This window comes from Trichinella spiralis (genome assembly GCF_000181795.1).
Source record: "Trichinella spiralis strain ISS 195 chromosome Unknown Scfld4, whole genome shotgun sequence".
Classification (NCBI taxonomy): Eukaryota; Metazoa; Nematoda; class Enoplea; order Trichinellida; family Trichinellidae; genus Trichinella; species Trichinella spiralis.
In genome coordinates, this window is record NW_003526943.1 from 5,589,990 (window position 1) to 5,614,230 (window position 24,241).

Below are 24,241 nucleotides of genomic sequence, written 5' to 3' on the forward strand. Positions count from 1 at the left end.
AACAGATTATTCATGATTCTGACATTACACCCGGAAGTTAACATCCAATCTTATTAAATTTCAACAGGCAACAAATTTATTTACAAAAAATGGGAGCAGATTTATATATCAGGAGGGAAATCGGTAATAGACCATAGCGAGGTCAACGACCAATAAATGAACAGTGGGACCGAATGGGAACAGAAGTGGGACCATCCCATACTCTACACCTGTCTTTTGATTGTTATAATGTCATCGGGAAAGCGCGAAGCCAACGGAAGCCAAGCGGAGATGACCGCGCGGGGAAACCCATCGGATCGTCGTCGTTTAGCGACGAATGCGCTAATGGCGCAATTGCGGAGGTGGATTAGCCTTCCCGAGAGAGCGGCTCGTTACATAACTTCAAAATGATAAAACGTTATTCCAAAGTTTAAATAAAAAAACAGTGCGTACATGGAAATATCTAAATGTAAGCAAGGCATTTAAGTTGAAATGCAATGCGAATTCATTTTTTAATGATTTTTACATTTGGAAATAAAAAGCGACAAATAACAAGCAGCTTTCTTGAAAATCTTTTGTTGATACTGTAAAAGAATATGTTGGTTGTATGTACCAACTTATTTTTTTATTATTGCTTACTTGGACGCTATTTGATTGTAAGGTGTTTTAAAGCAGCTATGTTTTATGCAGGAAAACTTCTGTTTTCAACGACCGGTGTTTATTCATGATGTTTATTTCAATTCCTGTTAATGTGATCTCGAATTATTCGTGTTAAATTGAAGTACCATGATATGAATAATGATTTGATGTTCAGTTGAACATTATTTATGAAATTATAATTATGGTTAATTTTAAATATTACTCTTGTTCAATCTTTAGACATGTAAATTAAAATAGCATATTTGTTTTTGTGAACTTTGCATTATTATTATTATTATGCATGTAAAATTCATTCATATGCTTTCTTAAAATATTTTATTGTTTAGATAAAAATAATGTGAATGCGTTTTAACGAAATTGCGTGCATTTTCTAGAAGTTCTTTTATTACTGTGCTTAGGCGATTGCCAGTGAAAAATATTTAAATTATAAAATTGTTTCAGATGAATTCAACAACAAATTCTTCAGATGAAATTGAAGCACCAAACACTAGACAGAGGCATGCGTTAGCAGCCACGTCTCGGCCTGCAACGGTTACTACTGCTTCTACTGCTCGAACTTCTTCTGCGACAACCGAAGGGAAAGAAACGGAAAAACGCTTATATACGCAGTGGAGTAACCAGGCTTGGCAATTATTTTTTGAAGGACTGAAACAGGTATTTAGGATAGTTTTTTTTCATTTAGAATTTTGGCCAACGATATAAGAGGAGGATACTTATTAGTCAAATGTGTTTTACACTGTTTTCGTTTGAAACAGATTTAGGATTATAATAATGTATAATTGGTGTGAATTATTTTGTTAGCATGGTAAAGATTTTGAAGCAATTCGATTATACATTGCTGGTAAACTGAAGCGGGAAGCGAAGACGTACGATCAAGTGCGCTATTTCTTCTATAACACAATGAGTCGTTTGGCACCGTTTGTTGATTTTTCCAATTGTATTATTTATTTGAATTTTTGAATTAATTTTTCTGTCTAGTAATTTTCTTTTTAAATTTAGCTACAGCTACGAAAGAGGCAAAAGAATTGTTCACTTTGATCAATTACTACGAATGGTACAGAAGAACCCAGTGCAAAGTGGATCATACGTCCAGAGAAGTGTTCACAACGCTAGTTTTAACAGGGTGAAAGGGAATTTATTATTGATTATTGCACAGCGTTCATTACGAGGCGAACTTTCAATCTGTAGGGTAGTTGAAATAAAATTGGCAATTAGACGGTTTCCCAGACAAAGAATGAAGATTTATACTCCATCTTGTGCTGCGTTGGATAAGTTTGTTGTTGGTAAGAGGAAAGAAATTAAATTTTAACAAGCATTTAAAAATTAACAGGAAAAATATTTTTATCATTTGAGCTAGTCAACGTTTGATGGCAGTACGGGAAACTGTCACTATCGAGTTTGTTCCTCAATCTAACAAAGACGATGGATATGTTAATTTTCACTGCCATCAAAGCTCACATTTATCTTTGCAGATCAATTCGAAATTGCCAGTAGCATCGATTTTCGATTATTTGCAGAAGAAGTGGTTACCTGATGGTCAGGTATAATTATTAAAATATTATTACTGTAGTCGTTGTGAAAAAACTCGTCTCTGTGGAACAGGACTCTGAACGAGCGTCTAAGATAAGAATTATTCTTTTTCCTGATGGATTTGTTTTCTATAATCGGCGTACTGTGCCCGAAGCGGAGACGAAAACTAAGAAGAATCGTAAGTACAGTATAATGAGTTGTTTTCCGCCAAGCGACGATGCAAAGACTGAAGAAGGTGATGGTGACAATCCAGAATTGAGCATTTACAACGATGGAATCAGTTGCGACATCTCCCCGTCGATATTAATAAGCCATCTTTTTGAGATGGTAATGTTTTGCTTTGAGTTTTTTTCTTCTTTGATTTTTTGAATAGGGTACAGGCAAGAATTGAGTTTTATTGAGTCAATTTTTATTAGGCTGGTCAAAAGGAAGCTATGCGTTTAAGGTACAAATTCGAAGAAAGCAATCCAGAACAAGTAAAAGATTGTTTGTTCATTTGTTAGTAATTATTTTTTTCAAATTCATATTTGTAGTCTCATATGAAAGGGAATTCGGTGTTTTCATTCTTTGCTGGAGATACGCTGGCATTGAATCGGCCGGTAAAAAAATATTTCTGTTATTAAATTATTCTGTATTATTTTTTAACCAATAATCAATCCGTTTTGTTTTATTTCGTTTCTTTTTAGTCTTTGTTCTCTAAAAAGTACATCGAAGTTGCAGAAGATTTGCGTAAATTATCGCCCGAAAGACTGACTGAGTCCAGTTGAGTTTGCACTTTTGTTAAATATTTTATTACATTTTCGTGAAAAAAAAAATTCGTTTTAATTTTTAAACATACATTCAGATGGAATGATTTAAATTTATACAGCTAAGAAATGGAAAATAGCTGCGTAATTCGTATGTACAGTGGTGAATTGTTTTAATCAATTTGAATAAGTGTAATTAGTGGAATGTGAACGTTAATGTTTTCTTTTAATTGTCTTATAAATGTAAAAAATTTTCTTCGGATTGCTTACATATTTATATTCTTTTTAGCATTTCTGCCTTCTACATCGTCTGCTTCTACATCAAAAAAATTGATTAGCTTCAGAAAAAAGTATGATTTGTCAAAAAACGTGGAACAGACTTCCAAAGCTGCTCCAGCAACTGCCCAGAGTCAGCGTGCTGTTGTGGATTGTGAAGCTCACATGGACTCGAGCAATATTCATTATTTGCCATTTGAGACTCCGATAGTCACAACAGCGTCAAAAGAAGCATCAGTGCAAGAGACAGCTAATTCTACAATTTTTCCTACTCAATATTGTCAGCCAGTGGAAGTAATTGAATCACAACAAAAACAACAACAAGAACATCAGCAACAAGGTATAATAGATTCTTCTTTTTCCTCAGGAAGTAATAATTTAACTTCTCAAATGTTTTCTGATGAGTTTCTAGCTGTTGAAACTAATACACAACAACTACGTGCATCTCCATCAACCAGCCTGCTGGTTACTGATCAGAAGGTTTGTACATTTACAGATTCTTCGTTCTGCTCAATACATTTGAATTAGTTATCATTTCACTTAAGAATCAAAACACGCTACTTATTCCAAAAGAAACTCCCATACCGGCAGATATCACTGAAACGACAGATACTGCTGACGTAAATCAGTCGGTTGTTCAAAATGTTGATATTCCTAAACTGCGTAAGCTATGGAGTTTTACATTTTCAATTTAACATTATACACTTGATTTGAAATATTTCGATGAAAATGTCCTTTTTACAGTTATGCAACGTCAGAAAGCACATTTGGATGGATTCTGTGATTGGTCACTTGACAGTTCCAGTAATTTGGGTATCGGTAAGCCTCGATTATCACCGAATAAAATAAACAATGCAAACTGCTCAGAACGACAGAAGTTGCATTGAGTGTTATAAGTTTTTTTTTAATATTTTCAACTTTGCAGGCCCAATTGATTTCAAGGAAACAATTCACGATGATGATACAAGAAAAATTTGACACTGCAGATGTTTTTTGTCAACCTGAAGCTAAACAGCCGTGCTTTAGCACTTTATTCAATATGGTTTAACATTAGCTGAGCTTTGCATGGCGTTTTTATTAAAATAAAAAACAAAATTACGAGTAATTTGTTCTTTTACGTTTACTGATGAAAAACAGCTTACTCTAATAAACATATTCAGCATTTCTTAAAGCAGTGACACAAATGAACGCATTCGCTTTTATTTGTAGCTTTTATTTTCTTTTAAGCAAATGAAAACCTTCACCACTATTTTTTCACCATTGATGTTTCAAAAATTTATATTACTAATCAATCAGTTACCATGTTTATAAAAAATGTTCAACATCAATATCGACTGAGACTTTTTCGCATTAAGTAGAAGCGATAAAGACTTTCTAATATTCACTACTTTCATCATCAAGGCTATCAATACCAACCTAAAAATCACAATAATTTAAGCATTTCCAAAACAAAAAAAAACTTATAGTACCTCTTCATAATCTTTCTCTAATGCCGCAAGATCTTCTCTAGCTTCTGAAAATTCTCCTTCTTCCATACCTTCTCCAACATACCAATGTACGAATGCTCGTTTCGCGTACATCAAATCAAATTTATGATCCAAACGAGCCCAAGCTTCAGATATTGCTGTTGTATTCGAAAGCATGCATAACGCTCGCGGAACTTTAGCCAAATCTCCTCCCGGAACAACAGTCGGAGGCTGGTAATTTATGCCAACCTAATAATATTATTTGTTGTTAATAAACTATTCGATTGTAAAACACTAATTATAATACATACCTTAAATCCAGTTGGACACCAATCAACAAACTGAATAGATCTCTTATTTTTAATGTTACCAATAGCAGCATTCACATCTTTCGGGACAACATCACCTCGGTACAATAAACAAACGGCCATGTACTTGCCGTGTCTAGGGTCACATTTTACCATCTGATTAGCCGGTTCAAAACACTGATTGGTAATATCTGCCACAGACAATTGTTCATGATACGCCTTTTCCACACTAATCACCGGAGCATATGTGACCAATGGGAAATGAATGCGAGGATAAGGGACTAAGTTGGTTTGGAATTCAGTCAGATCAACATTCAAAGCACCCTCAAAACGCAATGATGCCGTAATAGACGAGACTATTTGACCAATCAAACGATTCAAATTTCGATAAGATGGACGTCCGATGTCCAAGTTACGTCTAAAAGAATTCAATTCTAAAGGTTCTACAAAAAATTAAACATTTACCGGCAGATGTCATATATCGCTTCATTATCAACCATGAATGCACAGTCACTGTGTTCCAAAGTGGTGTGAGTCGTCAAAACAGAGTTGTACGGTTCAACAACAGCAGTGGACACCTCAATAAGCATTGTTAAATAAAACATACAATTTATGATTGATTAACCATTCTTAAGTACTTGTGGAGCAGGATATATAGCAAATTCTAATTTACTCTTCTTCCCATAATCCGAGGACAACTTTTCCATAAGTAGAGATGTAAAGCCACTACCAGTTCCGCCACCAAAAGAATGAAAAATGAGAAACCCTTGCAAGCCTGTGCAATTTTCTGCCAATCGTCGAATGCGATCCAATACTAAGTCGATGATCTCCTTCCCAATGGTATAATGACCTCTGGCATAGTTGTTCGCCGCATCCTCTTTGCCAGTAATCAACTGCTCCGGATGGAAGAGCTTTCCATAAGATCCAGTACGAATCTCATCTTAAATCAAAAATCAAAAAATCAATGCATTTTTTTAATAAAAAACTGAATTATTCACCAATCACTGTGGGTTCAAGATCGACAAAAATGGCCCGAGGAACATGACGGCCAGAGCCAGCTTCGCTAAAAAATGTTGTGAACGAATCATCTACACCGAGCGACTCTTTGTCCAATTTAAATGAACCATCGGGTTGAATCCCATGTTCCAAACAGTACAACTCCCAACAAGCATCACCAATTTGGGCACCTGCTTGGCCAACATGAATACTTACTACTTCACGCTAAAATTTTCATTCGATAAAAGTATTGAAATCAGATAAGTATTTAGTTAAAAGATAACTATGTATATATAATTCAGGAAACAGAAATTTCATACTAGTTTCTATTTAATAAATTAACGTCGTTCATTGTCCAGCCGAATCCTGATAACAAATTACTAATTAATATAAAACAAATATCTGTAATTTATTTTAAACGTCAAGTTACAAACCAATAGAAAACTGCATATTAGTAATTTGTAAAACTGCAAGGGATTTTAAATCATTAAGACAAGTAGGTAGACAAAGATAACATAAAATATATTGTTCAAAATTGTTCTCAATTATCTGTTTTAACATAATTATAATATAATATGGGAAAGTTTAATAAATCATTTTAATATTCGCATTATTTTTCAAAGCTAAATTATAAGTAATTGATAATATAATCGGACGCACAGTCATTCCAAAAATATAGAACTGAAATGAAATACAATTTTATTTCAGTCATAAAATAACTGTGAAGTAATAAAAATCAAAAGTTTCCTAAGTACGGCAGCTACTAGAAAATACTTTCAAAATTTTTGGTGAGGCATCAACAATATTAAAACAACGTTAGATCAATATACAATAATGTTATTGCTATTCCTTTGGACTAATAAATAAAAAAAATACATACCATTTTTCAGCAGTGCAAAATTTCAATAAATAACAGCGACAACGCCACTCTAATTTAGCGGAAGATTCACTGAAACTCAGGTATTACCGTAATACGCCCCAGTGACCTGGAAAAAAGGAACATGCAGATCATTCTTTAAATAACTTATTTTGTTAATTAAAGATAAAAACTTTAATGAAAGGTTCTAATAAAATTTTACAACTTTAAAAATAATTAATATCATTTTTACCTATACAAAATATGAATGTCTGATAATTTTATGATTATAAGTAACGCTCAAACAGTATTAATGAAAAGTAGGCACTATATATGATTCGTATTCACATATTCATGAATATAAACGTCTTTACTTTCATTATAAAATGATAATAAACATAATGGTTATTTTCATTTATTATTTATAATGTTTTACAAGCAACGAAGTGTAACAATTTAAAATTAAGTATTAACGTTTATTGCTTTTTTTGAATTTTGTTTTGAATCAAATTCAAATTATCAAGAAAAATAAACTTTCAATATGGGAGAAATAAACTTAAATATAAATAGCAGTCATTATTTAATTCTTCTTATAAGTAATTAAATCACTGGTGTAACAATTTATGTATTCAATATTTAAAATTCGGTTTTCTTACTGTAGTTTGGATTACTGTATGCAATAATTCCAAAAAAAATAATTTAGATTAAATTCCTTTCTGTAATTTGAAATAAATAGTTTCAAAATTATTTAATTAACATCTTGAAACATAAATGTTATTTTTTAAATGCTGGAGTGCAAAGAAATAATGTGCTTAAATTTTCTTTCGAAATGTCTCTGTGTCCTAATTCTCAATTTTGATGACTCACAGTGAACTAAGCAATACTGCTCCTGGTGTCTTCATTCGTTTCTTTTCCTTTGCTGTGAGTGTCTGCTGCATTGATTTAACGAAGAATGGTAATTCTTGTCATGTTTAATTTTTGTGAATATTTTTATTTTAAGTTGTATTTAATACTAACTTTTTTTAGTAATAGATATATAATTCGTTCGGAAAGAGTAGTTAGTGGCATTTTTATTTTACTTTAAACCGTTTTGAAATTATAAAAAGCCTTAATTGATAAAGTATATCTGCTTCTATTTTGATTTTATTTATATTTAATTTAATTTCAATGTTATATTAGCAAAATTAAAGTTTATATTTGAAATTATTTTCAGAATTTTATGCAGCTAACTTTTCAGAATTTATTCTATCTGCAGTATTAAAAATAAGTATTTTTTAAATATAATGTTAATTGTTGTAGCGTGAAGTTGTAAGTATTCACATTGGTCAAGCTGGGGCACAGATTGGCAGTGCTTGCTGGGAATTATATTGCTTGGAACATGGCATCCAGCCCGACGGAAAATTTCCTATGAATACGGAATCATCCGTAGCAGATGATTCGTTTACAACATTTTTTAGCGAATCTGGTTCTGGCCGTCACGTCCCTCGGGCAATCTTTGTCGATCTTGAACCCACAGTGATTGGTAAGTAACTTATCTTTAAGTTAAAAGATGAATTATATTTTTTAAGATGAGATTCGTACTGGATCTCATGGAAAGCTCTTCCATCCGGAGCAGTTGATTACTGGCAAAGAGGATGCGGCGAACAACTATGCCAGAGGTCATTATACCATTGGGAAGGAGATCATCGACTTAGTATTGGATCGCATTCGACGATTGGCAGAAAATTGCACAGGCTTGCAAGGGTTTCTCATTTTTCATTCTTTTGGTGGCGGCACTGGCAGTGGCTTTACATCTCTACTTATGGAAAGACTTTCCGTTGACTATGGGAAGAAGAGTAAATTGGAATTTGCTATATATCCTGCTCCACAAGTACTTAAGAATGGTTAATCAATCATAAATTGTATGTTTTATTTAACAATGCTTATTGAGGTGTCCACTGCTGTTGTTGAACCGTACAACTCTGTTTTGACGACTCACACCACTTTGGAACACAGTGACTGTGCATTCATGGTTGATAATGAAGCGATATATGACATCTGCCGGTAAATGTTTAATTTTTTGTAGAACCTTTAGAATTGAATTCTTTTAGACGTAACTTGGACATCGGACGCCCATCTTATCGAAATTTGAATCGTTTGATTGGTCAAATAGTCTCGTCTATTACGGCATCATTGCGTTTTGATGGTGCTTTGAATGTTGATCTGACTGAATTCCAAACCAACTTAGTCCCTTATCCTCGCATTCATTTCCCATTGGTCACATATGCTCCTGTGATTAGTGTGGAAAAGGCGTATCATGAACAGTTGTCTGTGGCAGATATTACCAATCAGTGTTTCGATCCAGCTAATCAGATGGTAAAATGTGACCCTAGGCACGGCAAGTACATGGCCGTTTGTTTATTGTACCGAGGCGATGTTGTCCCGAAAGATGTGAATGCTGCTATTGGTAACATCAAAACTAAAAGAACTATTCAATTTGTTGATTGGTGTCCAACTGGATTTAAGGTATGTATTATAATTAGTGTTTTACAATCGAATAGTTTATTAACAACAAATAATATTATTAGGTTGGCATAAATTACCAGCCTCCGACTGTTGTTCCAGGCGGAGATTTGGCTAAAGTTCCGCGAGCGTTATGCATGCTTTCGAATACAACAGCAATATCTGAAGCTTGGGCTCGTTTGGATCATAAATTTGATTTGATGTACGCGAAACGAGCATTCGTACATTGGTATGTTGGAGAAGGTATGGAAGAAGGAGAATTTTCAGAAGCTAGAGAAGATCTTGCGGCATTAGAGAAAGATTACGAAGAGGTTTGTATTTGTCGCTGTTAGGTTTAGTTGTTAATTATTTTATTTTAAGGTTGGCATTGATGGAACTGATGAAGATGGTGGAGACAATGAAGAATATTAATTGCAAATATATATTAGCTGAATATATTTTAGTGTCGTTCATGTAAACTAACTGTGGTAAAGTGAATTGTGTTGCTTTTGTATTTTTACTTAGGTATGCTGCAACTCCTCAGATATATATTATAGTATAATCACAGTACTGTATGTGTAAATACATTGTTAGAATACGTGCTTTTTATTAAATTGAAGAAGCATATGTTTATGTGTATTGAATTTTTGTCATCTTTACTTCATCCAATTTTGTTAATCGTCGTATCGATTTTACTTTTCTTCTTTTGATTTATTTAGCTGAAGTTCGCTAAGTATTTTTGAAGTTGCATACTGGTTTCATTCCTTGTCAAGCCAGAAGTGTGATGCATAATTATGTGACTAAAGTATGAAAATGCCAGTTTTAGCAGTTTGCGTTAGTTATCGATGTAGATGCACAACTGTTTAAAAATATGAATTTTTCTTTAATTTGCATATTGATCTGTGTCGTATTGCTTGGTCACAATTTGCTAGAAGTTAAACGTTTTATCTCTCTGCTACGAAGTTAAAGTTTAAGGCATTAATATTTGTAGTATTGCCACTTACTTGAATTGAGAATGCGTGGTTTACTTGGCTTTATTCGAGCAGTTTTATTTGCATCCTGAATCAAATTTTAAATAACTTTTTAAAACTGTTTCATAGTTCTATGTTTAACAGAAATAATGGAAACAATTGTGAATGATTTTTTAAATATTAATTTATACGCAATGCAAAAAGACAAATTAATTTTTTGGAATCATATAAATCATTGTTATAATATAGCATGAAATAATTTCATGGAGTGCTTTAATGCATTTTAATTTTACGTTCGTTTCATATTTTTGTAGTTTTTTCAGACTTTTCTAAATATTTTTTGTATTCATCCAACCCATAAATTGTTTGTGCTAAGTATTAAAACGTGAGTTGTTTAAGAAGGAAATCTTTTTATCTTCCACTTTAACACCTTCGAAAATGAATTATTTTTGTATTTAATGATCTTATATTTTTAAATAAGAATGAAATTATTTAAAATCACTGCGTAAATGTCGAAAATGAAAATTCAATGTAGTAAATGCAAAAGCTACTAGATGCTGAAGCAATTTTTGCAACATTTTCTATATTTAGGTGGTGAATTCTAGAGGAAGTAGCTGAGTTGAAAATATGGGTAAGTTCAGTGAAACAGGATTCACGATTTCAAGCCTTTAGTTTATTAAGATGCTGACCGACAAATTATTAAAATATTTTTTCAATGGCAACATAATTTTGCAAAAGTAAGTAATCATCAGCAATGAATGGAACTTCTAATAAAGTACACTTGCAATTTTCTGCTGTTAATTCAGTAAGATGAATTTTGGCACTGTAAATGAGGTTAAATTTTATTACTGATTTTTAATATCGAAAATTTTAAAGTGATTCTAAATGTATTTCTTCTTTTGGGAGAAACGTTTTATCGAGTAATTTGCATTTCACTTAAAAAATGAAAACTTACAGCTTATAATAAAATGCAATTTATAATTTGAATCCAAATTGATTATAATAAAATGAATTAAAAAAATTAAAATGCTATATTAAGATAAAAGGAAGCAAATTGTTCAGTTTTCAAACATATGTAACTATTTGAATAAAAATTGTGCAGAATATATTGAAATTTGATCAAGAAAAAGAAAATAGTTAAAATCATCATCTAATGCTGCAAAATTGCTAAGTAATCATTACAGCTGCTTGTCAAAATCTACCAAATAATTCTTATTTCAAAACGAATCATTATTTTTTCACCCAACAATAATTTTAATTTTGCAGACAATTTATCTTAGAAACAAAAATACCCAACTGATTAATATGATAATGTCTGTAATGATGATGTTTCTTAATTAAAACTTTTTTTGCTATTGAATATTAAAAATTTTAGCTGAATTATTTTAGAATCATGAATAACGCAAATAAAAATTTATTGCATTTATTTATTCTATTCTATTTTGCAATCAGAAACATGCAAAAGTTGAATATTTTTACATTTTTGAAGTAATCAAAGTTAATATAATAATTTTCATATTATTACTTCATCGCAATCATATTTCTCAGAATTATTTTTAAATACTTTGAAATAAACATACGCAGATTTTCATGAGCTTTTTTGTAATTTTTGCGAAATTTCAAGAAAAAGGTATTTAACTTGTATTTATCAATACCTCATGTTGTTATAACATAAAAATTTATGAACGATGAATTTTCCATGTTGTTGAATAATTTATGACATTACAAAATTATAGATTGGTTTTTTTCGACATTTGTCATGGCCATTCTTTATCTTCTCCTTGTTGATCTAGTTTTTTGTTCATTTTTAACAGCACAAAGCCAATGATATGTTATTCATGCTTTGCCACTGCTTACGAGGTCATGTTATACTGGTTCTCAAGTGACATATAGTGTGTGCTGAAGTGATACCTATTTTAATCTTCATATCCTCTGAAATAATTTATTCCGAATACAAGAGTAAAAAATCGTTGTAATTTGAAAGCACTGCAGCTTTTATACAGAAATTACACTTTAAATATCGAATTTTAAAAGTATAATAATCAATAAAAGAATAATCAACGATTTAAACCATCAAAATGATGATTGTTTTAAAATTTTTGAAAAATGACGGTACTTATTTTTTTAATTTAGAACTAGTTGCTGTAAATCTGAAAATGATATTTCTTATTTTCAACATTTTTAAAGTTGCATTTATGAAAAAACTCAGAAAAGCTTAAAAAGAAAATTACAATTGTGCAATCAGTGGCAAGTTTAAAAATTCACTGTCGCTTGATTGTTGCACTTTAATTATGGAACAGATTTATACACATACAATTAATTGTTTCCCTGCAGTTATCCTAAATATTTTTTCCATTTCTACTTGGCTTACTTTTTAAAATGGAAAGTCAACAATATTACAACTTTTAAAAACAAACATTTTTTGTGATTTAAAAATAAATACTATTATTTTAATAAACGAATAATTTATTCATTTGTTATTTTACATTTTTTAATTAAAAAATTTACATATTATGTAATAATTTATTTCAATAATAAATTTGATCTTGAATTTCATTTATTATTTTCTTGTCTGAATATTGGAATTTTAAATATTTTAACCGAATTGCATTTATTCAAAATTAACATTTAATAGATCAGATTTTAACTTCAAATTAACATTTTTCAGTCGATGAAAAACGGCAGTTGCTGCGAACTCGCATAATTGATGCTACCCAAAAAATACAAAATAGAGCGTCGAACAAGAAAGAATTGAACATAGTCCGTTAAATATTAATAGTATGAGCTAATTAAATAAATATTAATAATTCTTTTTTTTGACAAGAAATTTTGCGTTTACAAAAACTTTTGTTCGTAAAATTTTTTCTTATTAATAGTATTATCTACACTATTATTTAAGAAATAATTTTTTCATAATTTAAAATATTTTTCAACTAATTGCATTTCAATTAACTGTTGTATTTTTTAAGTGAAAACGATTTACAGGAAGAATGCTTTCCAAATTGTCAATCATACTGTAGTCTTGAACGTATTCATTCTTTATCCATTCCCGTGTGTTGACTTGCCAGTTCAATTTTTCTTCGCTAAGTCAGACCGTATAATATGCCAGCAGTCGATTCAATTTCCGAACATACTAGCACAGAAGATGGATTGGAGTCCATGAAAACGTCGCAAAATGCTAACAATAACACTGTGATGGATTTGGGTTTACAAATCAGGCAAATGTTGGAAAAGAAGATACGAAACATGGAAAAAAGAAAAGTAAGTGGTTTATGTTTTTATACATATGTTATATCATTTTTGTTCAGGCAAAGTTGGAGAATTTGAAAGAAGCTTTACAGACTGGAAAAACACTCCATCCGGAGCAGGAAGTAATTGTCACGTTATTTAAGAAATTTGTTGATGTTTTGCACATGTTAAACTGAAAATGTGAATTTTCTAGAAAGCTACAGAAAAGGTATCTGAATTGAATCAACAGTTAGAGATGAGTCGTGAAATATTAAAGAACGTGAATACGATGATTAATGAAGTAATTTTTAATTTCATTTATTTTTTGTTAATGTTCTGTCTTTTTTAATAACTTTGTCTTTTTTGTTTAGCATAATCGTCAGCAAAAGTTATTACAGAAGAAGGAGCATCGTGATCGTATGCAAGCGGAACACGCACGATTTAGAAATTTGTTAAACATGCAGGAATTGCTTAATGTTCTGGGAAACAACGATGTGCGCGTACACTTCGCCGAAGGCACTGAAGGCGCAGTGGTGAGCCCATATACTTATACGTAAAAACTAATGCATTTATATATAAATCATATTTGTTTCAGAAATTGTCGCCAGAAGATTTACACTTGTTGGATTTTTTATATCAGAAAATATGCCCTTCGTATGATGATGTTCACCAAGATGAAACATGGGCTAGCGTTTTGAACGAATCCGCAGACTGTGTATGTATGCTTCTTTCTGCCTCACAGAAGCTTGTGCCGACGTTTAACGTTAGTTGTAAGTATTTGCATGTGTAAACAATTCACTCTTAATCATTTGGCAGCTTTTAGTTAATTTGAACTGTATGCATTTATTTTGATTAACATGCGATTTATTTTAAAAGTAAGGTTGTTCGTAGTAAATGTTTACTGTATTGAAAAATGTTCAAGGTCAATTGAACTGTGTTTTTTAAAAGTTGATCGTAATACATTGGATAAGAGAGTCTAGTAGAAGAACAATTTCTTTTGCATTAATATTTCAATATGCTTGCTACTTGAAGCTAATTGAATAAAATGTGATGAAAATTTTATATGTTTCAAATTATTTTATTCCTAGTTTTTATCCATAGTAAGTGTTAAAAACTTTTAGTTCGGACAGTTCGAGCAGTGATTGACGGCATTTTGGAATGTGAATTTTATAAACGTCGCACTAATGATCAGCACAATTCTAGTGACAGAAGTGAGTAATTTCTTTGTTTTTGCAACTTTATAGGTTTAGTATTATTGTTAATTATTTTATGACAAAATATTGGACATATTATAGGATCGTCAAGTGAAGAAAAATCGAGGAAAGGCACTGAAGAGAGTGGTTTTGAAGATTTGAATGTTTCCAATGGTAATATGGACCAGTTAATGCCAGCTAGTCAACAGTTGCAAAATGCTGTTCCTCAACAACAACAACAACAACAGCAGCAGCAGCCACCGCTATCGCAGCAGAAAGGGCAACAATACGGCTATTTCAACGAAGTTCAATCAGTTAATGAGAGTGCGTTATATATATATATATATGTTTATAACTGTGCAACTATATATGTATATATAAATAAGAAATATATTGTTTTTGTTGAATACTTTTGTGATTTTAGATGCACAAATTGCGGAGAATATAAACAAATTTTATGCCATGTCCATCGGAGGAGGTGCCACGTTTTATTCACAGAATGCTCTACTTCAGACTGGCAGTGCTGCATTTCCAGCAGTTAATGGTAATGTTTTAAATTGCATTGTTTACAATGTTTTTTTAATTATTATTTTTTTTATGCTTCTTAACTGTTCTGGTTTGCATAACTTATTTCAAGATAAAGCTTTTGTGAAAAACTGTAATAAAGAAAATTAAGATTATATTTAAATTAATTGAAGTTTAAGGTTAAATGAGAGCATTATTTTGGTAATGCATTGCGGGTTTGGTTGGTAATTTTCCTCTTCGGCAATATCATCGAACTTTTGAGTAGATTATTATTGTTGAATCTTTTTTTCACAATAATTGATTGTCTTCCTGTACATATTAGAGAATTTTGATAGTTACTTTTGTAATTTTATTTGAATTTTTAAAGATTTTGTTGTTCCTCCAAACGAACCGTCAGTGCAGACACACGACGGGAACATTATGTCCTCTTATGAAAGTCAAATTTCATCATCTCAAGATCATTGTTATCCAAGTAATCCAGAGTGTCCTTCGCAGGTTGCACAATTTTGCGATAAAGGTAAACACGCTTAGTTGTAACTGTAGTAGTTTGTTTCACTTTATTAGTTAATTAGGCCACACAGATTCGTCTGTTGAACTTCCGGCTTATGCTACCTCACCGGATGTATCAGAAGATCAGCATGGTATGTTTCAATGATCAATGTAACCAATTTCACTCGTTGAGTTTGGACCCCAGGCATAACTTAATTAGATGCACAACGAAACATCCTGCATGAAGTTTCATGCAATTGGACATTTGAATAAATTTTAAACATTTGTCCCAATTTTGAATTTCGTTATTGTTAATGTTCTTTCTTGCTGTTTTTAGTTAATCGGATGGAGCAATCCGAAGATGACATGACAGGCTTTCAGAATGTTCGTGGATCTCGTTCCAGAGCTCGTTACAATAATGCTGTTCGTACTGCTGACGGTTTTCGAGGTGGACGAGGTCGTGGTCGTGGAGGACGACCAGGCGGTGGATATTCCAAACGTATTGACTCTTTTATCTTTTGCTCAAGTTGAAATACTGCTTAACAATAATAATAATTGATATTTTTCAAGCGCGTGGAAAGCACAATAATTTCGATCCAAATGGAGGATCCAACTTTATTGGAGATGATCGAGGTTATGGTGGTGGTGGTGGTGGTGGTGGCCAGCATTTTGGGCGATGGGACAACAGGGACGCGCAAAGGGATGAACAACATCGAAAATCGGCAGCTCCCACGGGCGAATTTCACGCCGAGAATAAGGAGTTTTCTGCAGAAAGGGGAAAAGAATGGTCTGATCGTGGTTCATCCGGTGGTCGACGTGTCGGTCGCGGGCGTGGCCGATATCGTGGGGGCAATGGCGGTGGTATTCGTGGTGGCCGTCCATAACACGCAACGATGAACAACAACAACAACATTTCCCTGCAACTGCGTTATTATATTGTCGTATTTTTTTAAAAAAAGCAGAGTTATAATAAGAGCCAATTTGTAAGAAAAAAAGCAACCAAAATATTCATTCAGCTTTTTTCTCCTGTTGTTTTTGTGTAGCGTAGAGAAGAGGCCCGCTTTAATTAATTTAAATTTGTTCGTGGCGTTTTTCAATGCCAGAATCGGTTGGCTCGATTTTCTCATTCTATTCTTTTCTACATTTTCTTTTTCATAAGTTGGGCGACGAGTTTTCTAATAAAATTGATATATGAACGAAGAACGGTTCAGATTCACAAGTGTCGGCTTTACATTTTAAAATAAGCATGTCACTTGTTGTCCAACTGTGATCGATCATCATTGGCAATTTTTGTCCGTAGATTCTGCAATTAAGAATGAAACGAAAAATAAAATCAATTAATAAGAAATAAATAATTTTCATAACATGCCAATTATTTGATTGTTAACTTTTTTGGAGAACTTGCTTTCCACGTCGTGCAATCTTTCGGCAAGAATTCTGAAAATCGTCATACATTAATTAATGGATGTGTGGAATTTTTTAAATGGGCAATTGAAAAAATTGCAAAGGATTTAGCGTTAATTAGGCGAGCACAATTGGAAGAAGAAGTTACTTGTTTGCTTTGCGTAGGTGCATTACTGCTACAGTTTTGTCGTTAATAGCGTCGAGAAGCATGTGTGAAATTTGTCTATAGTCCAAGTTCAAGCAGTTTGTGTTTCGATCTTTCTCAATTGCTTGAACAACTGCAGCCGATTGATTTTAGCATTGAACAAAAACAACTTTCCATTATTGAATAATTCAAAAAAAAGAAAAAAATTACTCTGCTTAATAGTGTACAGTGGAACGTCGGTCGAATTAGCAACGGTTGTTTGTTTCACGGTGGGCGTGGTCAGTGGAGCAACGCCGGCTTTGTCATTTGAAGATGAGTCACCAGCAGCTGAGAATCCAAATCTCATTACCCCTTTTCTTTTCTCTATAGCTTTCTAAAATGTTGACCAATTAGCACAACAATTTCAACTTGTGGGAGGGGGGATGAAATTTAAATTACCTTGTATTTGGATAGTATTGTTTTGCTTGTTAAATTTTCCTCTTTCAAACTTTCCACTTGTTGTTTGAGAAAACGGTTTTCGCTCAGCAAATCTTCCACATCCGGAATATTGTTCCCACTGCCGTTCAACAACGCGTACAATTCTTGATTCACTTTGTTGAATTTGGTCTGATAACCGTCTCGTTCTATTGTTAATTCCTCTTTTTCGCACAAAACCATTTTCAAATCTTTCACCAATTGACTATTCTATTGAATAATATCGTTCACTTATTTGTATCAATAAATTATATTTAAAGTTGATGGGGCACAATTTAACATTCTTTCTTTATGGATATTTTTTTCTGAAAACCAATACAAACCTTTGTGGTTAATATTTCAAGATTTTTCAACATTTCCGCTTCTGAACAAGCACAATCATTTTGATGGTACTTTTCTTTCTCATTTTTTGCCGTCTCCAAACTGGCTAACTTTTGTCTCAAACACTAAAAAAAAGAATATCTTTTCACATATTCAAATTTAAAATTTTTTAATTAAACAAAAGCTTCAGATGCTTGCTTTCGCATCTCCGTGGGCTTCGGCCAATTCAGCGTTCAGATGCTCAATTTCCGCACTCAGTGCACGGTTTTCGTCGTTGACGCGATTCAGCGTCTGCAAAATATCCGCCTGATCTTTGCGGCTAGTCTGTTCCGCTTGTTGTTCTCTAATTTTTTGCGCCTTCAACAAGCGTCTCTGCTCTCGACACTTCAACGCCAGTTCGGCGCATTTGCGCTGCAAATTGTCCCTCTCATCTTGACAACTGGCAAGCTCTTGGCTTATTATGAGCAACGCTTCGGCTTTTCGATCGAGTTTCAACTGCGCAAGTTTATACTAAAAATTGCAACTCTTTTTCACTCACACTGGGCAATATGAAATTTACATGAAAAAGAAAATTATTTGATTAAAAAATAATACTTGAAAATCATTTTCTTTTTGTAACTTTCGTAATTTTATTGTTTTCTCATTTAAATTAAATTATTAATTAAGTTAATTAAATTAAAGTATTGTGCCAAATTAATGCTATAAGCTAAATGCAAATTTTAAATTTTTTGTAATTTGAAGATTTCCCTTATTATTATTATTATTAATTCAGCGTTTACATAGGCAGTAGTCAGTTAATGTGTAAGTCAATATTTCAGAATTTGTCATAAATCTACAGACCAAAGTGACGTGCACACTGAATACACATTGGATCTGTTGCGCTAATCAATTGTAAATTTCAGCTTTATTCAGTTTAAATTTACAATCGTAATTTTACAAAGAAAAAAAATAACTGATACAATAAATAACTTAGAATCTTATTTATACTGACAAAGTTTGGATGCTGAATAATGAAGCTACTTTTTGTAACAAAATAAACGAGGAAATGTAAAACACGTCGAGTGTATCTTAAGATCAATAGATTTCATGGAATAAATAAACACTTCAAAACTATTAGGTGCCTATTATAACGGTAAGTAAAGACAATATGCGCTGATGGATAAGATGGATTGAACAATTTCCACTCTACATCAGTGTGATAACACTTTGATTCGATATTTAAGCTTTTGAAATTTCAGTAATATGTATTTGAATTCAACAGTTTCAACGTAATTTAAACGATAATTTCAGTTCACAATTGTTTATGTCTGTGTCATTATCTGAAAAGTCTGAAGCGTTTCTAATTTTTTGAACCAGTTTAATCACTAGACAAATGCATAATCATACAGTTTAAAGTAAGCAGTGATTGAAAGTCAATGATTATGACAATTAAAAATTACTTTTCATCAGATGTTCAATATACAAGTTCTAAATGAGCTAAATAAACGAAAGAAAATGACAGACTGGTCAAACCTCAGCTCAGTGTCAAGGTTTTTTATCGATCACATATTCTTACGTATTAAATTTAAATAATTTCGATCGAAAAATGCCATTTTTCTCTAAATTCCGTTGACTCTGACGTGCAAATACAACCTTCAGTGTACAACATACCTCGTTTGACAATTTTTCATTTTCTTCTAAAAGCCGAAGATTTGATTCCATCGGCCAGCGTGACAGGAAAAAGCCAATAATACCAAGCAGACTGACGCTAGATCGTCTTAAATAGTGGCAGTGGTGCATACATCCCACGTACATTCGAAAAATTATCGATCGCCATTCAGTCGAACTTGAGCTTGATTTTAAACTCGACATTAATTGAATTTTCGCTGAATTGAAATTTAAGGAACTTCTAACACCGAAGTACTTGGTCGCACTGTTTTCATTGCATGCGTTGTTTCTCTTCGATGTCGCTTTTTCAATGCGATGAAACATCTTCCAATCTATTAATTGTTTTGTATATTCTACTGTTTATTAAGCCGTTTATGTATGTGTGTGTGTGTGTGTGTGTATGTGTCATCTTTTCTATAATTTGAATTTCTTTTCTATTAAAATTATTAATGAATTATTGATTTAGTCACAAATCCGCACTGTTGGTTACGTGATGCATGAAAATGCTGTTTTCCTTGAATTTCAACCCACACCAATGTTTGATTGTTGTTTTGCAAATGTCATTTCAGGTAAACTAAAAATTTGCAATTACAAATTTGAATAAATTTCAAATGACATATTTTATTTCTGTTTTTTTACTGCGGTCCACCATTTGTGGATATTTATAATTATGCAAAAATTAATTTTTTGTTCCGCAGAAGAGTGATTTTCATTTCTCTTCCAATTTGTACGTAATCCAACTGGTGAAAGCTGAAACACGCGTGAATACATTCGTCAAATCACCGATAGAAACGCTGGCAACACCATGTTGAACCCAAGTTTTTTCGCCGGGTCGAATGCACATCAACGGACCGCCAGAATCTCCCTGAAAATGATTTCGACCACATGCATCAAATGAAATATCCTATTTAAAATTAATAATCAAAAGTGATAAAACTTTGGCAATCGAAGCTGCATTTTTGTCCAACGTGTAAATCATGTTGCCTGTTTCTTTAAATTTTTCATACGACGCATACATCAGCTCTTTTCCGGAAGACAGCGCGCTTTTTCCTGTAATAGAAATTTGAAATTTGACTAAAAATTGAACATCCAACGGCAATTGAATCATCCTTTGTGAGCTTACTGACAGTTCGTCCCCAGCCGGCGAAATAGCAGGCTTTTCCTTCGATGTTGTCCCCACTCTGCGGCAGGCAAATAGAACGGACGTAGCTGCTGTATGGGATTGGCTTTGTCAATTTCACCAGCGCAATGTCGTTGATGCTAACTTGATGCTTCTGATAACCGTCGTGTGTTATAATTTTGGCGGATGTGCGTTTTTTGCGCAAAGGTTCTTCGATGCTCATGTCGTACGATGCGAAACGCACATACGCAATTTGAGGGTTCCCGAATGGACCTCTTAAAAAAGGGATGGTTACATTTTCACCTTTGCAATGATAATAATATTATTAATTATTCAGTTTTGCTTACTTGTTGTTTCGGAAGCAGTGAGCAGCCGTGACAACGTATACTGAACTGTTGGTCATTTTTGGTGTATCTATCAAGGAACCCGTGCATGTTCGGAGGTCGGGAAATAAGTTTTTCCTTTTCGATTCGATGGTGATATGAGCTAGCCATGGAAACGCGTGCGGAATTGCCCTTGCACCGTTGACAATTCTGTTCCCTTTCACTCCGTCCAGCTTACTCTGACTGGGACCTTCTCCACACTGGAAAATGCAAATTATTAATTCATAAATATTCTTCAAATCAGATCACAAACTGACACCACTGGCCACATAGTTACAATAGGATAAGATGGTGAAAAATGAGACGATTGCGAATTTCATCCTTTTCTAAACTGGATGAATGTAATTTGAATTTGTCGTGCATAGTCATTTTATACTGAAGCAAAATTCAAGAATACAAAAATTGTTTATTACAATTTCTGCTTCAAATGAAAGGTCTTTGCTGGAAAAGAGGTGCAATTTATCACACTTTCTATTCTTCGCTCGTATAATTTGATTTTAAACCTTCTTCATTAAATAAACAACAAATGAATACCAATGTATACCTTCAATAGGCAGACATTTGCTGAAATCTGTTGCTCCATGTGAACTGCTAACGACAATGCAATTACGCTATGTAAACTGAACTTCACACTGTTCATTATATATTATTAGCTACAAGCACAATGAACTTTATTATGCATATTCACAATTTCACGGTTGGTAAATAACAGAAAGCAAAAATTGAAATTAAACAAACGTGACGTAAGTGAAAAATTTTTCATTAACTGGGATTACAGATAGAAAGCATCAAAATGAGAGCAAAGTATATCATTGAACTATGCTTGCACTTTTGAACACATTACTTACTACCCGCAAAAAACTTAAACTATTCCCATTTCCTTTTCTGCTACTTGACAAATTAAAACTAGTTATTATTTTTTTTATAAATATGATTTCAAATAACTTCATCAGAGTTCATTAAAAATTATCCACATTAATAATAAATAGCTTATCGTGTTCATCAGTTTAGCCACACCATTGGAACGCATTTCCTCAAGGAATATGAGCATTTTTTGCTCGTTGTTGAGGTCAAAATCTTGCGCCGCAGAACATTTTCGCTTTTATGGCCTTCTCTTGCCAACTGACTATCATTTGTTTGAATAAATGAAGCTCCATTTCAACAACAACAATATTAAAACAAAGCAGTGAGATAAACACGGATGCATATTATTTCGCTGATTACCAACTGAAATCAATGATGAAAAATAGAAATTATTTTACAAAATGAATCTGTTCAAAAAAGGCATATTTTTCATTTCACATTCCATGCGACGAGACCAATACTCATCATAGTAGACAATGGACAAAATCTGCATGAAGAAGTTCGTCCTAAGGTAAACACAATTGCATTGTTTTGTTTTTCATGTTTCCTTTTATTATACATAATGCTATATCAGTAGTATTTAATTTACATATTGAATTATGCATTTTTATTCATTTTTTTACTGTTTACGCTAAATTATTTACCACGCTTGATCGAAAACATGCAAATTTTAAAAGTATCCAACTGATTTTTCTTGAACTAAATTGAAATAATCCACTCTTGACACTGGTTTTTTAGTACTTAATTTTGCTTTCTACGCGAACTTTAAGCTTTTCATCATCAAAGAAAGTTTTTCACTACGTATTGTTCATCCTTGTAATACAGTTATTTACAATTGTTGTAGCTTCATCATCTTCCGTTTGTTCTTCATCTAACGAACATCTGAGATAAATCATACGTAATTTGAATTCATAATAAAAATGTAATGTAAGCTATTTCAAAAAATAATAAAAACAATAAATTTTACGAAAAAGTTACCAAAAAAACAGAAAATTATTACATAGCTCGAATTTAAAAAAATTTACATTTTAACATTAAATAACAGAAATTGAATAGCAGCTCCGCTTTTTTCTATTCTATTGCATGATATAGAATTATGACAACCTTCATCAATAAATAAAGTTACTTGTAAAAAATAAATTTAAACAAACAGTTCATATTGATGATTATCTTTTAAATCTAAAGTAAAAATTAAAAGCTTGCTGTTATAATCAAATCACCTGTCGCATTTTTTGCTGCAGTTTAAAATTCTGTTAAATGATTTTAAGGTGCAATTTTCAAACAAAACTTACTGCATAATAATGAAATTATGTACTATAAAAAGCGGTTGGTTGTACATTTTGACTAAAGAAAATTTTGTCTTCACTTTTTGTAAAAATAAATTTCAATAATTTGCAAATAAACTTTATGTATCGCTCCTTTATCTGTCCTTTTATTTATCTATATCTCTGTAGAAGAATTGGAATGTACATTTAAAAAATTATTTTTTTACAAATAATTATTCTTCATTACAGACTTATAGTAATGAAAATCTTTTTAGATTCAGAAAAATTCTTAAAAATGTAAAAATTTTTATAACGATTTAGCGTTATTTTACATTCATGCTTTAAGATAAATTTTAATAATATCATAAGTTTAATTCATCAGCTTTAAATTCACGCTGGAGTGTTTTGTTAAATATCTCTATTTGTATTTCAAAGTTCATTTGATCCGTAAATTATAAAATATCAAATAAATCTTGAGCTGTCAGCTGAAATTGAATTTTTATTTATGCGCATTTTTCGAACGTTAATCGTTGTGATATCATTTTGCATATTATGTACTTTGTTTTTTAATTTAAAATTTCACTTGCGTATGTTAAATTGTTGTTTTTTCAATTCTTAAAATAAAAATACAAAGTTCACTTGTGTAAAAACATAAAAATCTACACTTTATTTTCTCGCCATTCTTTATTTTTACTTTTTTTCTTTTTACGCAGTATTCATAATTATGAAATAATTAATGACGAATAATAATTTTACCAAATGCAAAATGTGACATTTTTAATTGAATAAATTTTCTTTAAAGTGCAGATTTGCTAAATGACTTTTCAACAAATTTATTTCAGCACTGTAAGCAGAGGATTGATTAGACTGTGCAATTAGCAGTTTCATATCACTGACTATTTAATTTAGTCAAT

At 32.1% G+C, this 24,241-nt stretch overlaps 7 protein-coding genes across 7 annotated transcripts; 4 read left to right on the forward strand and 3 right to left on the reverse strand.

Annotated features, from left to right (window-relative positions):
• The first annotated feature begins 173 nt into the window (after positions 1-173).
• Positions 174-4,169, forward strand: Tsp_01452 (hypothetical protein). Its single transcript, XM_003377151.1, has 14 exons — positions 174-341; positions 1,081-1,293; positions 1,441-1,556; positions 1,639-1,922; positions 1,993-2,175; positions 2,210-2,496; positions 2,586-2,645; positions 2,703-2,768; positions 2,856-2,931; positions 3,205-3,531; positions 3,559-3,671; positions 3,737-3,854; positions 3,936-4,010; positions 4,117-4,169. The coding sequence occupies exons 1-14, from the start codon at positions 174-176 to the stop codon at positions 4,167-4,169; spliced, it is 2,139 nt and encodes a 712-aa protein (XP_003377199.1).
• Positions 4,170-4,565: 396 nt separating this feature from the next.
• Tsp_01451 (tubulin alpha chain) lies at positions 4,566-6,627 on the reverse strand. The gene is made up of 7 exons (XM_003377152.1): positions 6,622-6,627; positions 5,964-6,186; positions 5,604-5,905; positions 5,431-5,543; positions 4,969-5,383; positions 4,661-4,906; positions 4,566-4,607 (listed from the first exon to the last, which is right to left on the reverse strand). The coding sequence occupies exons 1-7, from the start codon at positions 6,625-6,627 to the stop codon at positions 4,566-4,568; spliced, it is 1,347 nt and encodes a 448-aa protein (XP_003377200.1).
• Positions 6,628-7,675: 1,048 nt separating this feature from the next.
• Tsp_01450 (tubulin alpha chain) lies at positions 7,676-9,730 on the forward strand. The gene is made up of 8 exons (XM_003377153.1): positions 7,676-7,772; positions 8,031-8,071; positions 8,117-8,339; positions 8,386-8,687; positions 8,748-8,860; positions 8,908-9,322; positions 9,385-9,630; positions 9,680-9,730. The coding sequence occupies exons 1-8, from the start codon at positions 7,676-7,678 to the stop codon at positions 9,728-9,730; spliced, it is 1,488 nt and encodes a 495-aa protein (XP_003377201.1).
• Positions 9,731-10,896: 1,166 nt separating this feature from the next.
• Positions 10,897-16,588, forward strand: Tsp_01449 (conserved hypothetical protein). Its single transcript, XM_003377154.1, has 17 exons — positions 10,897-10,900; positions 12,006-12,061; positions 12,084-12,129; positions 12,938-13,029; positions 13,255-13,297; positions 13,358-13,530; positions 13,578-13,640; positions 13,712-13,798; positions 13,869-14,030; positions 14,093-14,264; positions 14,619-14,708; positions 14,793-15,014; positions 15,115-15,234; positions 15,583-15,732; positions 15,788-15,856; positions 16,042-16,203; positions 16,275-16,588. Exons 1-17 carry the CDS (start codon positions 10,897-10,899, stop codon positions 16,586-16,588), a joined length of 2,025 nt encoding a protein of 674 aa, XP_003377202.1.
• Positions 16,589-16,856: 268 nt separating this feature from the next.
• Positions 16,857-17,910, reverse strand: Tsp_01448 (conserved hypothetical protein). The gene is made up of 4 exons (XM_003377155.1): positions 17,692-17,910; positions 17,464-17,626; positions 17,257-17,386; positions 16,857-17,007 (listed from the first exon to the last, which is right to left on the reverse strand). Exons 1-4 carry the CDS (start codon positions 17,908-17,910, stop codon positions 16,857-16,859), a joined length of 663 nt encoding a protein of 220 aa, XP_003377203.1.
• Positions 17,911-17,990: 80 nt separating this feature from the next.
• Positions 17,991-18,933, forward strand: Tsp_01447 (hypothetical protein). Its single transcript, XM_003377156.1, has 3 exons — positions 17,991-18,057; positions 18,239-18,551; positions 18,867-18,933. The coding sequence occupies exons 1-3, from the start codon at positions 17,991-17,993 to the stop codon at positions 18,931-18,933; spliced, it is 447 nt and encodes a 148-aa protein (XP_003377204.1).
• A 1,471-nt stretch (positions 18,934-20,404) lies between these two features.
• On the reverse strand, positions 20,405-21,838 carry Tsp_01446 (putative trypsin). The gene is made up of 5 exons (XM_003377157.1): positions 21,743-21,838; positions 21,163-21,398; positions 20,819-21,090; positions 20,633-20,745; positions 20,405-20,560 (listed from the first exon to the last, which is right to left on the reverse strand). The coding sequence occupies exons 1-5, from the start codon at positions 21,836-21,838 to the stop codon at positions 20,405-20,407; spliced, it is 873 nt and encodes a 290-aa protein (XP_003377205.1).
• Between the last annotated feature and the right edge of the window lie 2,403 nt (positions 21,839-24,241).